The following is a 14,824-nucleotide window of genomic DNA, read 5'->3' as shown; positions in this document are numbered from 1 at the left end:
TTTTCACTTGAAAGAATAGTGGCGATCTTGGGATTTTTTTCTGTTCAATTTTCAAACTGTGTAAATTTAATACACTTCATCTTCAGCATGTTTAGTGCCACTTTTGTAAGTAACCACGCCCCCGTCCAGGCCACGCCCCTTCCGCTTTTTTCATCACTCGCCATTGCCATGTATGTGGCAGCATGAGTTTCGGCAAACTAGAACAATTAACGTCAGCATCGTTCTTTCGACAATTAGATCCCAGCAATGTGTTTGTTTGTTTTGTTTTGTTGTTTGTTTTGTTGCCAAAATGAAACTTCCACACAGTTCAACAGTTTCTTGATTCCAAGCTAACACAAAATAATCGCAAAGTTCCGTTGGTGTCAACATAATTCCTTGACACCAACATGCCACAAAATGGCAACAAAGCACTATTTTTGTCTATTGATTTTAAATTCACTTCAACATAGTTTCTGGACGGGAGACTGCAAGAGGGTGCCGAAGCACTATTTTTATCTAAATTAATTCTTCAACTCACTTCAACATAATTCCTTGACACCAGGATGCCACAAGATGGCAGAGAGCACTGGTTTTGCCCCCCCCCCACACACACACACACACAAAACCCTCCTAAACTCATTTCAACATAGCTCTTTGACATCAGGATGCTGGCAAAGCACTTTTTTTTTCACTCTTCTCCACAGAGGTTTGTCTGCGGCCGAGTCGGATGTCCACCTGTTGGAGCTGGCCAGGAAGCTGGACATGTACGGCATCCGGCCGCAGTCGGCCAGCGACGGCGAGGGCACGCGCATCAATCTGGCCGTCACGCACTCGGGCGTGCTGGTCTTTCAGGTACGCGGCCGCCATCAGCTCACGAGGACTCTGCGCCACGAGACTCAGACTCTGGATGCTCGCTCAGGGAAACACCAAGATCAACGCCTTCAGCTGGGCCAAGATTCGCAAACTGAGCTTCAAGCGCAAACATTTCCTCATCAAGCTGCATGCCACCGTTGGGGTCCGAGTCCACTTCTTCGACACTGATTGTTTTTTTTGGGGGGGTGGGGTGAGAAGTGGGGGCCACGCTAACTTGGTGCATTTCAACTGCATTTCAGCCATCCCGCAAAGACACGTTGGAGTTCTGCATGGCCACTCGGGACGTGTGCAAGGCCTTCTGGAAAACCTGCGTGGAGTACCACGCCTTCTTCCGGCTGGCCGAGGAGCCCAAGGCGGCGCACAAGACCACGCTGCTGTCCACAAAAGGCTCCGGCTTTCGCTACAGGTGCCGACTTTCTTCCCGCAAAATAATCACAGCCCTTCTAACCCTGTGAATACTTTGCGGATGCTGACGTTTGATCTTTTCGAATGTGGACAGTGGGCGCACGCAGAGGCAGCTGCTGGAATGTTTGGGATCGAGCGAGAAGAAGGCTTCGCACGTTAACAGGTGGCCTTGATGAAATCTATTATGGCGGTGACGCAGCAGGAAGCAAAATGCCTTAGCGAACATGACATTTTTTTTCTGTACACCACGTCCATTTTAAGTCCACTGAGCTGAACCGAGCCATGCAAACCTGAAGGACCCGCGCAGTCACAATGAATGATTTCATTCTTTCCAATTAATTGAAAATGACATCACCGTGAGAGCTGAAAAGTTCCATCAAATTCAAATCAATGCAATGCAATTGAATGCAATTTTCAAATTGAAGGACGGCAATTTGAAAAAATCTGCTTCATTTTGTTCTGTCGATTGGAATTATTATTTGAGATGTTTTTGTGTATTTTGTTCATTGAATTGGAGGGTGTAAGTTAAGCGCAATCCATATCATCGTCTCATTTATGGTAGTTGGGGCCTGGAAGGGATTTCCGTATACTTCATTGGGCAAAGATGATTTTAGGGGCAAGAGTTTCAAGTTCCAAGCGTGGTCACAATATGCATTCAACTCAATTACAGTCGTATTTTTGGGGCCTAACACGGTAATTTAGGATGGGAAAGTTTAAAATAGGAATGACTGCCATTTATGGCAACAATGTGAGCGCAACAAAACAAGGAAGTTGTTTTCATGACTATCTTTTCGCTGGGGTTCAATAAAAGGAACCATTTTGTCAACTGTAAAGAAAGCCAATTTTGACAACAGCAAAACTTGAATTGCCCAACTTAAATTGTTATCGATGTTTGTTGTGTTGAGATTTTGAATTCACCCAACTTTTTTTTTTTTTTTTTTTTTTAAGTGTACTATTCTTAATGTGTGTCTCCATCTCGATCCAGCACTACCCGCCAGGCAGACTACGACTCGCGGCAGTGCCAATCTTCTCCCGATCTCCTCAGTGACGTCGCCAAACAAGTACACACGCAAAAGTCGACTTAAAAAAAAAAAAAAAGATCATCTGTGCAATCTGTTCAATCATTTTTATATATGTGTGTGTGTGTGTGTGTTTGTTTGTGTGACATCCTTCCCGGGCAGTACGAGGACGCCTTCTCCCACTCCACTTGTGCATCGGAGCACAACCAGCCGTACGCTAGCCCGAGGTGTCGTAGCCTGGCCCGGGTCACGCCCCTCCTGCCGCAGGTGCGACCGGCGTCCGCGGCGAGGGACCGAGCGCCCAGGCCGGCCGGTACCTACGGCAACCGTTTGCGCCGCCGGCCCGTCCCACACCCGGATGCGACGCAGCAGCTGGTTCTCCTCTACCCCAACAGTCCCGCCTACCAGTACCACCCGGTGCTTCCGACATTCCCGCGCCCGTATTTCTCCGACTGTGCGGCCTCACTGGAGTGCTTGCCGCCGCCGAGACGGCGGTGGGACGGGCGACCGCGGCCGTCTTTGTACCCGCTGGGTTGGGGCGGGAAAGCCGGGGCCTACCATGAGGAAAGCAATGGGGCGGGGTTAATTGGTCGGACAGAGGCGGGGCATTACAGTGACGACTGCAACTTTCTCCCGGGGCTCCCTCGCCAACCGGAAGTCAAGTTTCACCTCCCCGCGTCCGAATTCCGCCCCCTTGGCTACTATCCCCACTTGATGCGCCCAACCAGGCCGACCTACCTCCCGCTCAACGCCTCCCCAGTGCCCGAACGGGCTGTTGGGAGCCACAGCGAGTCCGAGCCCGAAGTTTTCTATCCGTATTACTGCCCGCCGCCTCCACTTGGAAGTCGGCTGAGGCCCGGCGGAGCGGCCCGCATGAGGTTCTCCTCCGGGAGCCTCCAGCTGGATGAGGAGGATGAGGAGGTGGTGGTGAACAAAAAGGAGACCAAAGGCGCGACCAAGGTCACCCTGTAGAATAAGACACATTAAGAGCAAAAAAAAAAAAAAACAACTTTTCTTTCTTCCTTAGAGGGGAAACGTTTGTAAATAAATAAGTGTATGAATCAACATGGACGTAACAGTATTTTTAATCAAGTTTAAATATTTATTCATAAAACTCTACGTCCCGCTAAAAAGAAAAGCATTCCTCCAAAAACTTGTAGATGGTTCCCGCTAAGTAAGATCCCTTATGATATACATATCAAAAGAATATATACAATGAGCAAGGTTCAGATCGTCTTTGGTTCAAACTGTCAGCAACACTTGACAAGCATTTCCGCTCTCGTTGATTCCAGTTTGGTTTGTCTGCGAATGACGTGGTTGGGATCAAAGTGTTGATTGACAACAACAAAACATTCTAAACAACAATAATAAGATTGGCATATCATCTTTGTCAAGTGCTACGGAGCAAATTTTTATGTCTACAAATCAACAAAGGGTAAAGCCATGCTGCGGGATTCGAACAAGCAGAGAGAGTTCTTTGTCCAGCAGCAGTGAAGTAAAATGTGTGTGTGTGTGTGTGTGTGTGTGTGTGTGTGTGTGTGTGTGTGTGGAGACATTGCACAGCAGCTCTCCAGTTTGCAAGCGTGGCCATGTTGAGACACAGTCTCTCATCACCGCGTCCACTTCCCATTTGTCCTTAGTTGGCATTGAACCTAAGGGTGGCATAAAAAAAACAGCAAATGTGGTAAATGACGCGTAAGCCACCCCCCCCCCCCCAAAAAAAAACCCATCCAGGTTACCTGCTCCAACTGGAGCTCATTTTGGAAAAATGGCTGCTTTGAACCGAAATGGCAGACTTCCTGTTCACTTTGAATGGGTGATTGACACTTTTCGTGCAGTCCAAGAAACATGCTGATGAGTGAAACTAGTGTTGGGGTCTTTTTCTTCTTCTTCTTCAGTCTCTTTTTGGGGTAATTTGGCCCCAAAATGGCTGTTTCAAACCAAAATGGCTGACTTCCTGTTCACTTTCAGGGACAGGTCCTTGAGACTGATTTGTGGGTATTAAAGACACATCTACTGAATTTCATGTTGATTTACTAAAGCATGTTGTTTTCTCTTTAATTCCCCAGCCATTTTAAAAATGGATTTGGGAACTCAAAATGAACTATTTCAATCCAAATGGCAGACTTCTTGTTTAGCTTCAAGCAGGAGGCCCTGAAGTCTTACAATCATTTTCCATACCACATACAGATTTTTTTTTTTTTTACGCTCAAAAAAAGTTAGCCACATTAGCCCGCTAGCATTGGCCACAAGCCGTTCGCATCACTGACGAGCACATCAGTGCATCTTGTTGGCTATTTGCCGACAGTAGAGTCACCTGGAACGTTTGTCGATTGTTGCTCCTTGCTTCCGTTAATGTGGGCAGATGTGGAATTTAGGTTGAAATAGGCGTAGGCTTTTCAGAACGTCATTAAGTGTAATGATTATTATTTTTCACAGCCACGAGATGGTGTCATTGTACTGTCTTAAAATCCTGCATCTTGAGTAAATGCCAGTATCGTATTTGAGGTCAGCCTATGGACAGGCGAGGCAGACCCACTTGGAGCACCCTGGGCCCCTAACCTGAAATTTTTGGGGTGCCAAGTCGAAGATTTAGGGGTACGCGCTGTCAAATAACTTCACTCATTTTCACTATGTTAATGATAAATGGGAAGAAAGGTGGAGTAGAAAATTGCCAGCAACCCCAAATGCTCAAGAATAGTTATGATAAAAATTTTAAAAAATTACTGCCTTCCCTGGCACGAGTGGAGTAAAATTGCGGTGGCACCGTCTCAAATTTTAGCGGGCAGAATGCCACCATTGAGGAGCAGCTTGATTTGTACAGCATATTTCATATACCAGTTAACTCAACGTGCTTCGCGAAAACAAAGTACAAAAATCCATTACCCACCAGTTACCAAAACAGTTCAAGACGTTGAAAAGCAAAGTAGAGAAATGCGAGAATAAGATTTTGGAACACATGATTTTTAAGAATGCTTTAAGCGACTTAATCAGAGGTATGGGAAAAGAGCAGTCGTTTTTAACCTCGATTGAAACACATTTACACTTTAACTGCTGGGTTTTCAATCTTTATTCACTCTGATAATAAATACGAGCAAATTGGGGAATCGGATGATACCAAAGTACAAAGGAAAAAAATGTTTTTCAAGACTTTTTGGGAGAGGGCAGGGGGGGTATTATTCACAGGAAATTACGGTATTTGTGGGTCCCATTATGACAGACATGTCTCCCAAATATCGTGTTGATCAGTGAAAATGATAACAGGGCTTCATTTTTTCTAACTTTCCAGGGGCTTATACTGAGGGACAAAATAGAGAATGAAAAAATGGCGTACCTGGCAACGACGTGCGTCACCATCCGATCGGTGATGCCGGGACACGCGTCCTCGGTCAGTCGGATGTTATGTTCCAGCTCTTCGATGGCCAACCGCTTTTCCGAGTGCTCCTTGTACTGCTGCTTCAACTGAGCAAAAAGGCACGCGCTTGTGGAACGTCGTCCCTGGCGTGCGCATCGTCGTGCGCGTGCGTGCTCAAACCTCGGTGAAGACGGGCGCGATGACGGTGCCGAGACTGGAGGACGTGCTCTCGGCGGTTTGTCCTTCTCTCCTCAGCTGGCCGTTGATGTGCGGCCGTTGGTCCGTCTTGCGCTTGCGCACCGTCGTGAAGCTCCACTCGGGGGAGTCGCCGTCCTTTTTGTCACTGGACTCGCTGAACACGCCAATGCAAGTCAAGCAAACTTGCCGCGTGTGCCAGCGGGCTTTTAAAAAAATGTTTTTTTCTTTTAAGTTACCCGTCTGAGTCGTCGGGGCTGCTGTCGCTGTGCCCTTGCTCCCGCCACCTTCGGTATCTGTCGATCAACTCGCTCAGGTAGGACGTCTTCTTACAGTGTTTGACGATGAACTTGTGCTTGAGCAACTCCTTAGCGGTGGGACGCTGAAGGAGGGAATACGAGACAGTTACAAGCAGGACACATACATAGAAGCATCAATCCAGCCGTCCATTTTCTTCAATGCGTGTCCTCATTTAAGGTCAATTTTTTTTAAAAAACTGCACTTAAAAAAAGACATGTTTTGAATTCAAGCAAAAACATCGAAGGCACCCTAACAGCCTGCAGTTTGAACACTTGTCAAGTATCAAGTACAACTTTATTGTCACATGTGATGAAATTTCTTCCCTCTCACAACAAGAGGAGCCGCTGCGGGTGTCCGCGCCGCCACCAAAAGAAAAATTCACATAAAATGACAAAATATATGAATTTTTAATTGAATGATTCTTTCAAGTGGCACTAAAAATGCACAATTTTTCATCAATGCTACCGGGGGCCGCATAGGACCACGCACTTTTGAAACAGAAATATGACATATGCCACTTTAAATACGGACAATATATGTGCAAAGTGCGCGCTCTGAATCGAATTAATCTTTCAGAATATATTTCGCATTTCTCGTGTATTAACGACCTGAAGCCAAAAACAAAGGGTTTGAAGCAAACTATGAAATAACCACACTGGATTTTTTTTTTTTTTTTTTAATCAGACAACCCAGAATGTGGTTGAGGGCAGCAAGCAGCAGTTGCCTGTTTCTCCACTAGAGGGAGCCCGTGTAGCGCACTCTTCCAATCTGGTCAGCCCGTGTGTGAGTTTTGCTTGGGCCATCCATGGTGCCTGTCCCAATTTAGGGTCACAGGTGAGCTGAAACCTTCAAGCTGAGTGGCATGGAACACCCTGAGGTGGTCGCCGGCAAATTACGAGCCACATACACACACAAAAAAAAAGCTTTTGACAATTTTGAGTCTCCAAAGAACCGAACATATTTTAGGTACGTCGCATGGAGGGCCACGTGGGGCTCGTCGCTACATTTGTGCTGGCAAGCGGGCGATTTTCTTACAAAGGCGGGGTCCTTGTTGAGGCAGGCCTCGGTGAACTCTTTGAAGCTCTTGGAGAAGTCGCCCGTCAGCGTCGGTGGAGGCGACTTGGGGATGAGGAAGAGCACCCTCATGGGGTGCATTTCCGAATTGGGCGGTTCCCCCTTGGCCAGCTCGATGGCCGTGATGCCCAGCGACCAAATGTCCGCCTGGTGGGAGTTCAGAATCACACCATCAACAAGGGCCTGACCAAGATGGATGTGGGAAAGGGCGGTTCCGATATTTGGCAGAACCGATAATATGCAACAAATGAAATAACTTGTTTTTGGGTGACGCAACGCTGACTATAAAGATACAAATGAGAAGCAGAATACACACACAAGAAAAAAAAAAAACAACAACAAAAGGCAATCCGACCTTGAAGTCGTACGCAGACTGCTGGATGACTTCGGGCGCCATCCAGAAAGGCGTCCCCACGAAGGTCTCGCGCTTAATCTGCGTATCCGTCAGCTGACCGGCCACCCCGAAGTCGGCCAGCTTCACCTGGCCGTGCTCCGACAAGAGCACGTTGGCGGCTGCGGGCGACAGACGCGTCTACGTGAGTGCGGGCTTGACGCCATCTTTTGCTTTTCAAGATGCGAGGTGGACGGCACACCTTTGATGTCTCTGTGGATCTTCTTCTCAGAGTGGAGGTAGTCGAGACCCTTCAGGATCTCCTTCAGCATGGTGGCGATTTGGGACTCATCAAAGGGACCCGCGCGAAGCTGCGCGACATCAAAGAGGATCACATCAAATTTTTTTTCACAAGACAAAAAAAAAAAAAATTCTGATATTTGGCAGATAAAATTCCGATGACCAATTAATCATCTGATTGATTTAAAAAAAAGTAGACCTATTGAAATTTTTTGGGGAGGGTCCAATAATGCTCATAACAATAAAGATATGAATTAGAGGCAGACAAATGTGAATGTTTACAATTCTCCTTTGTTTAACTTGACAAAAGAGAGGAAAATTGGTGGATTTTTGAGTGCGTTTTCGTAAATTGTGCTCCAATTCACAATTTCTCAACAGATTTCAAAATTCAAATGTTTAAAATTCCTCAATTTTGAACTTTTTGGGGATGATTTGACATTTTTCATGAGAACACACTCGAATTGATTTTGAACAATCACCTTAAATTCACACGTTTTCAACCGACTAAGAAAACGAACATTTCCCCCCAAAATTGACTTTTTGAAGCGTCTGCTTTTTGGGGCAAATTTTTCCAAACACAAGTCATTTTTCACAAATCTTGTGCATTTTTCAAAACGACCTCTGTCTTACAACTCCACTATTTTGCTTTTCAAAGTCTCACGTTCTACATTCCAATCCAGTCAGCATCAGAGGGGTGTCAAACTCAGTTTTGTCACAGGCCACAATGTTGTTGCGGTTTTGCTCAAACAGCCATTGTTACTGCAAAAACACTAACGCTAAACGTTTATATCATTGCGTATAAATAAATTGAAGTGGAAATAATTCTGAAATCAGAAGACGGGGATAATAGTTTGTTCACTTATTATTCAGGTTACTAAAAAAATTTTGGCAACAAAAAAAATTTAAAAAAGATTTTAGCTGACAGTTTTTGGGGGGAAGTCGTGACAGCCCCGATGAAGGCTGAAGCGACAGCTGAAACGGTCAGCCAGGTCAGAGTTTTTGTCTTAAAAAAAAAAAAAAAAAAAAGAAACCTTAAACCTAAAAAAAACCTGATGTGGCCTCGGTTTTTATTCGTTTGTGAAAAGATCAAAATGAGGCAATGGCACGAGTGTCCCTCACCAAGTCGAGTGCAGAACCGCCACCGAGGTACTCCATGATGATCCACAATTTGCTGCCCTGAAAGACAGAGTGCAGCGATGAGGGCCGGCGTAATTGAGAAGCGACCGCAGTCGGTCCCGACAGAGAGTGCGCGCCGCGTTCTCACTTTGAGGTAGGAGCCGTAATACTTGGTGATGTAGGGACTGTCGCACTGGCTCAGCACGGTGATCTCCTGCTGGATGTCCTCGATTTCGTCCTCGGCCTCCTCCAGGTCGATGATCTTGATGGCCACCACGCTGAGCGAGCGGTTGTCGATGCCTTTGAACACCTGCCGGTGAGCCACATTTAACAATCACCCGGGTGCGTACGTCTTGATATTCAAAGGAATAAATAAATAAAAATTCCAAAGATTCCTCCTCTGAAGAAATCCACATTTTCCATGAAAGCATTCTGAAATGAATGAAGAACTTCAACCAAAAAAAATCCACCAAAAACGCACAATTTCTTCATGGATTCAAGCCAAGATTCCACAAAATGCCGACTTTTCCCCCAAAGGGCTCCCCATTTTTTGAAAGAGAGACTTCACAAATAAATGAAAACAATTGACAAACTCAAAATTTCTCATCTGCTTCAACATATTCAACGTTCCAAAAAGAACTAATTGGAAAAAAAGAACATCATCAAGAGCACTTTTAAGCAGCTCCACAAATTCAGTCGAAAACTTCAAAATGTTAAAACTTCCAGAAAGCTATCTTTCAAAGAATTCCATATTTTCCGTGACAAACGTCCAACTTTTTCAAGTTACCATAAAAGATGACAAAAAAACAGCTTCTCTTGGAACACAAGATTACATTTTCACAAATGAAAATAGACATTGTAAAAAAAAAAAAAAAATCCAATCCAATTGATTATTCCTCCGAAAAATTCAATTAAAAAAAAGGCTTTTTGGAAGAATTCCGGATTCTGTCAAACCCCAAATCAATTCGGAAATGTGGCCAGCTGACCTAACCTGCAACTGAAGTGCCACAGAAGGAGCTCACCTCGCCAAACGATCCTTTGCCGATGCGGTCCAGTTTGGTGAATAATTCTTCTGGATCGATCTGAGAACTCTGACAGAGGAAAACACGACAATGCAGGCGTTTGCATGAATTTTCAAGTAGGCCTCAAATATTTGGAAAAAAATGCATTGCCCCCCACCCCCCGCTTAATATTGCGATTGAATACATGATTTGTTTTCAAGGTAATTTTCTTTAAAAATAATATGTTTCATAAAAAACAGTATTAGAATATCATTCAGAAATGTTTGGGTCTAAAATAAAGATCAGTGAACCATAAATGAATCAGATAGGCAGTTGATTTACTTTAATTAGAGTTGTTCACTCTCCTTTTTGTTTTTTGTTCAGCGCATGTAAACATAGTGAGTGTCGTGAAAGAAAAGCTTGGCGTTTTCCACAGGCTGGCAGCACGTCAGGAAGCGAGTGGCAAGGAGCCTCTGCGGCCGCGCTCGACTTTCCACACGCCTAAAAAAAGGAAATGGAACAACATGCAACAGCAGCAGCAGCCGTGCTGCTCCCTGCCGCCGCCACCGCGACCGCACGCGGCCGGGCTGGAAGACACGGCGGCCATTTTTATAGCACGCCCTCAGCGGCAAAACCACCACTGGAATTCTGGAATACTTCAACACTTTTGATCAAAGGCCTTGAGCTATACTCACTCTGAAATAGTGACTTAAATTATTCGTTTTCTTGTCACTTGGTTGGCACCGTTTCCATTTTTTAAATTTGGACATCTTGCTGGGTGTTCAATAGGGCCCGACCCATTCATCAAATGGCCCATTTCATCAGCTGATATTAGCCCTTTGAAAATCCGCCAATTTTCTTGCTTTTTAAAAATCATTATTTTGACATGAGACCACGACAATTACACTTAAAAAAAGCAAAATATTTTTCTACTCCGGCATTTTACTGGTTGTCCATCGATAAATCAGATAAAAACAGATTTTGCAGCATCACACGCAATAACATGTATGTGAGGTGGATGTATTAATATTGTCCACATGGGGTCGACATCCTCACATTCGACTGTGACTTTAAGTGTGAAAGGCTTTAAATGGCAGGGCATGGCCTGGTGAGTGATGTGGGCGGCAGCAAACGCAAGGGTAGACTGGTTTGTTCAATAAAGCCATTGAAAGGGCAGCACAATTTTTGGAACCAAACTACTTAATTCATCATTGTAACCTTTGTTTTCGTTGCTTCCACAAACAACATGGCTTCAGACACATTGGAGCTATTTTTTTAAAAGCACAGTTGAAAGTTTTCTTTAATTTTGTCGTGGAATATGATCTTCCTTCTGACATCAATTTAAACCATCTAATCAGGCAATTATTTTAAAAATTTAAAAACAGCATCTGCCGCACTCAGCGTTGCATCAAAGACCAGGCAGCGAGCGCACCCAGGCAGGTTACACAGGTCGACACACCTGGGAGCCTCTCAACATACAGTCAACAAAAACATTGTGAGTCATAAGACAGAGACCTTTTAGTAACAAGAAATGTGAGAAATTTAAATTATTGGAGCGGTTCATTAAGGATGACAAAGAGTGATGATGAAATGGCAATGTATACAGCAATGATATATGAAACTGTTGATATGCGCAATACGTATTCAAAATAAATGGTTCTATTGCTGATTGTAGGTTGAGAGAAACTGTTTAGTTATGATATTAAGAAAACTCCCACCCCAACTTCTTGTATGTACACCAACAAACACTCAGCTGTCATTCAAATCGCCGCCAAGAGGCACCTCAAGGCTCCATAATGGAGCCTGGTGACTTTCAAAATATTTTTTGCTCGACGTGTGGACGTCGCAGGTTTCATTTGACTATTCTTGGATACTTACGGCTTACCGAACCGACATTTAAAAAGTGGCCTGCTACTGCACAACGCCAGCTCGCCGCTTGATAAACTGGTTTAGTTGGCTTTAGTGAGCCCGATACACCTTCGTGCTTACCTGCATGCCGGGAACCTCCATGGTTGACTTTTCTTGAAGCGAGAAAGCCCTCCTCCTCCTCCGGATGGTTTTTGCCCTTGAATGGTCCCTCGGGAGCTCGACGCAGGGCAAAACAAAAACTCAACCCCCGAAAAGTGTGACTTCCAGCCGACGGAAAAAGAGAAAAATGCCGGAGGATGACCGTGACAGGCGCAGGCGAGCGTCCTGTAGAGAAAGTTCAGCAAACTACCGAGGAGAAAGCTTGTTGCTGAGTGGGCGGAAGGAGGAGGAGTGAGCAACCAAAAACATTTTTTCAATGTTCAAAAATTACAAGTGTTGAAAACAGGTGTACGATAACCTACATGGTATTTTTTTTTTACTTTTATTTATATTTCAGTGCTATTTATTCAGTTTTAGTGGTTCTCAAAACAGGTGTACGATAACCTACATGGTATTTTTTTACTTTTATTTATATTTTAGTGCTATTTATTCAGTTTTAGTGGTTCTTGTTTCTTCCGCCACCCGGAAGTGTAAAGTCGCCTCCTCGAGCTTTTTGGCTCGTAACCGCAATACGTCAGCCCAGCTGCCATATTGGATGTGGCAACCCTGCCCTATCTCCTTTACCCACACTATTTTGGAATACAGATAAGCATCGAAAACTTACATCCATTAATTATCTGATCTGCTTATCCTCATGAGGGTGGCGAACCTGCTGGAGCCTATCTCAGCCGTCTCCAGGCAGTAGGTGGGGTACACCCTGATCTGGTTACCAACCAATCACAGAGCAATCACAGAAAAACAACCTATCATGCTCACAGTCACAACTAAGGAGAATTGAAAGTGTTGCATTAACCTGCCATGCATGTCTCAGGAACATGGGAGGAAACCAGAGTACCGGAGAAAACCCACACAGCCACAGGGAGAACATGCAAACTCCACACAGGACGGCCTGAGCCCAGAATCGAACCCTGAACCTCTGCACTCTGAAGTAGACGTGCTAACCGGTTCTTCACCGGGCTATCGCATGAAAAACAACCTATGTAATTTTAAAATTTTAGTAATGTGTCTCCCACGTACATTTTAATGTCATTCACCAAGACAAGTTACATTCACAGCTGTAAAACAAGAAAATTTTCAAAAAAACCTTTGGTATTTCATATATACCAAAGGTTTTTTTGAAATTTTTCGTGTGTGTGTGTGCGTGTGTATAAATAAATCATACTAAGATGGAGAGTGTGCTTTAGTATGTGATTGTGTCACCAAAAAAAAAGCATTCTCATATTCATGTTTAGAGTACAACTTTCTCTTGTAGAGTGTAAATGAAAACAAACACCTTAATTGTTCTCGTACAATTAGAATGCATAAACATAAATGCGTGTGCGTGCAAAAGCCAATGGAGTTTAACTAAAGCCGCTTTGTACTCTGTGGCAGTTATTGCATTATGAAATTTTGTTGACGTAGGATTGAGTGGATAACAGATTTTTCAGAAATAACACGATGCTGCATCTTTGAGGCGTAACTCCAGGAAAAACGTGATGGTCGCTGTGGCTAAGAGCAGGAAGACGTGTATCCGCCATTTTCCGCTGAATACAATTAAACGGTGAAAAATATTCGACGAATTTGCCGTATTTGAGACAAAAATGGCTTTACTTATTGTAAAAACTAAGAAGCGGAGTCTGTAATTTGATTCAATCCGTCAAAGTGTCGTAGAATAACACGCGAATGTCCACTCTCAGCTGGAGGGTTGCTAACAGCTACAGCTTCAGCTTCGCTAAGCTAACTAACGCAAACGCCGCGGAGGCCTAAGTTGCCATGTTGTCGTTTTTGCAGTTGAAATGTTTGAGCTTAGGCTCCACAACCGGACCATTGAAAGGTTCGGCGGTACTGCCTCCGCTCAGGTTAATCTGTTCAGTGGCCAACATTCCTCCCCGGTGGGAAGCCATCGGAGCAGCAGAGACTAACTCTTCGCGGCAGCCAAGCTGACCACGGCGTGCATCCGCGGTGCTTTCCCCATGGGGACCTGAACTCGACGGAGTGTATTTCTCGGGACTGTTTGTCGCCCGTCTGATTTGGCTCTTAATCCGTCAGGGGGTAACCTTCCATAGATTGCTTAAAAGCCCGAGACCGAAAACAGCAATCACTGGGTACGGAAGGAGTACATGGTTAGGGTTAGGTGTACACTCCGCCGAATGGGTGGCGACGGAGCAGAGTATTTATACTGTAACTGCTCTGACGTCACAACGTATACGGAAGTCGTTTTTTCTGAAAAACTTTATTGACAACAATACTGTTTACAATATTAAATACAGTACTTATATTACACAAATTACTCATCATAGTAAATCCCAATGGAACGGTCACTCAAGAAAAAAACACGTTCAGTACTAACAGTTTGTGTACATTTAAGAGATAAACGATAGAGACAAGTGCAGTGTGAGTAGTCACAATTCACATACGTAACGTAATTTGTTGACGGACAGAAGCACGTCACTCGCTCGTATGACGCCCTTATAATCATTTTATTTACATCATTGTTTTATTTACAATTGATTTTGATTATTTTTCATTTATCTAGTAATTTATTCAACAATGCTACAATATTTGTTCAAGGATAAATTAACCATTGAACTGTCAAGAATCGATCCATTTTCTACTTTTCATATGGTCGCGTGTGCTGGAGCCTATCCCAGCTTTCTTCGGGGGACAAGGCACCCTAAACTGGCTGCCAGCCAATCGCAGGGTACACATCGACGAACAACCATTCGCAGTCACAATTACACCTGGTCGCTCGTATGACGCCCTTATAATCATTTTATTTACATCATTGTTTTATTTACAATTGATTTTGATTATTTTTCATTTATCTAGTAATTTATTCAACAATGCTACAATATTTGTTCAAGGATAA

At 44.3% G+C, this 14,824-nt stretch overlaps 2 protein-coding genes across 2 annotated transcripts in view; one reads left to right on the top strand and one right to left on the bottom strand.

Moving 5' to 3' along the window:
* The window catches only part of LOC109508514 (FERM domain-containing protein 7), a 7,049-nt gene extending 3,556 nt beyond the window's left edge, over positions 1-3,493 (top strand). The window contains exons 7-12 of the mRNA XM_019858547.1: positions 684-831; positions 899-994; positions 1,092-1,258; positions 1,352-1,420; positions 2,243-2,318; positions 2,439-3,493. Coding sequence (XP_019714106.1) covers positions 684-831; positions 899-994; positions 1,092-1,258; positions 1,352-1,420; positions 2,243-2,318; positions 2,439-3,248 — 1,366 coding nt within the window. The 3' untranslated portion in view covers positions 3,249-3,493. The remainder of the gene's footprint in view (positions 1-683; positions 832-898; positions 995-1,091; positions 1,259-1,351; positions 1,421-2,242; positions 2,319-2,438) is intronic.
* On the bottom strand, positions 3,344-12,256 carry LOC109508515 (serine/threonine protein kinase 26). The gene is made up of 11 exons (XM_019858548.1): positions 11,938-12,256; positions 9,970-10,038; positions 9,096-9,257; positions 8,951-9,007; positions 7,794-7,902; positions 7,556-7,713; positions 7,162-7,347; positions 6,066-6,208; positions 5,812-5,983; positions 5,611-5,738; positions 3,344-3,928 (listed from the first exon to the last, which is right to left on the bottom strand). Exons 1-11 carry the CDS (start codon positions 11,956-11,958, stop codon positions 3,913-3,915), a joined length of 1,221 nt encoding a protein of 406 aa, XP_019714107.1. The 5' UTR covers positions 11,959-12,256; the 3' UTR covers positions 3,344-3,912.
* Positions 12,257-14,824: the final 2,568 nt, after the last annotated feature.

Source organism: Hippocampus comes, unplaced genomic scaffold, assembly GCF_001891065.2.
Source record: "Hippocampus comes isolate QL1 unplaced genomic scaffold, H_comes_QL1_v1.1 scaffold48, whole genome shotgun sequence".
Classification (NCBI taxonomy): Eukaryota; Metazoa; Chordata; class Actinopteri; order Syngnathiformes; family Syngnathidae; genus Hippocampus; species Hippocampus comes.
Note: the sequence above shows the minus strand (reverse complement) of the source record. Positions and strands in the feature narration are given on the sequence as shown.

Excerpts from the sequence above, each read along its gene's own strand:
- LOC109508515 (XM_019858548.1), bottom strand. The coding sequence starts at position 11,958 with ATGGAGGTTCCCGGCATGCAG. Across the intron at positions 9,008-9,095 it reads ATTACGGCTCCTACCTCAAA|GGCAGCAAATTGTGGATCAT; the intron begins GTGAGAACGCGG and ends TCTGTCTTTCAG. Across the intron at positions 7,903-8,950 it reads GCGGTTCTGCACTCGACTTG|CTTCGCGCGGGTCCCTTTGA; the intron begins GTGAGGGACACT and ends GATGTCGCGCAG.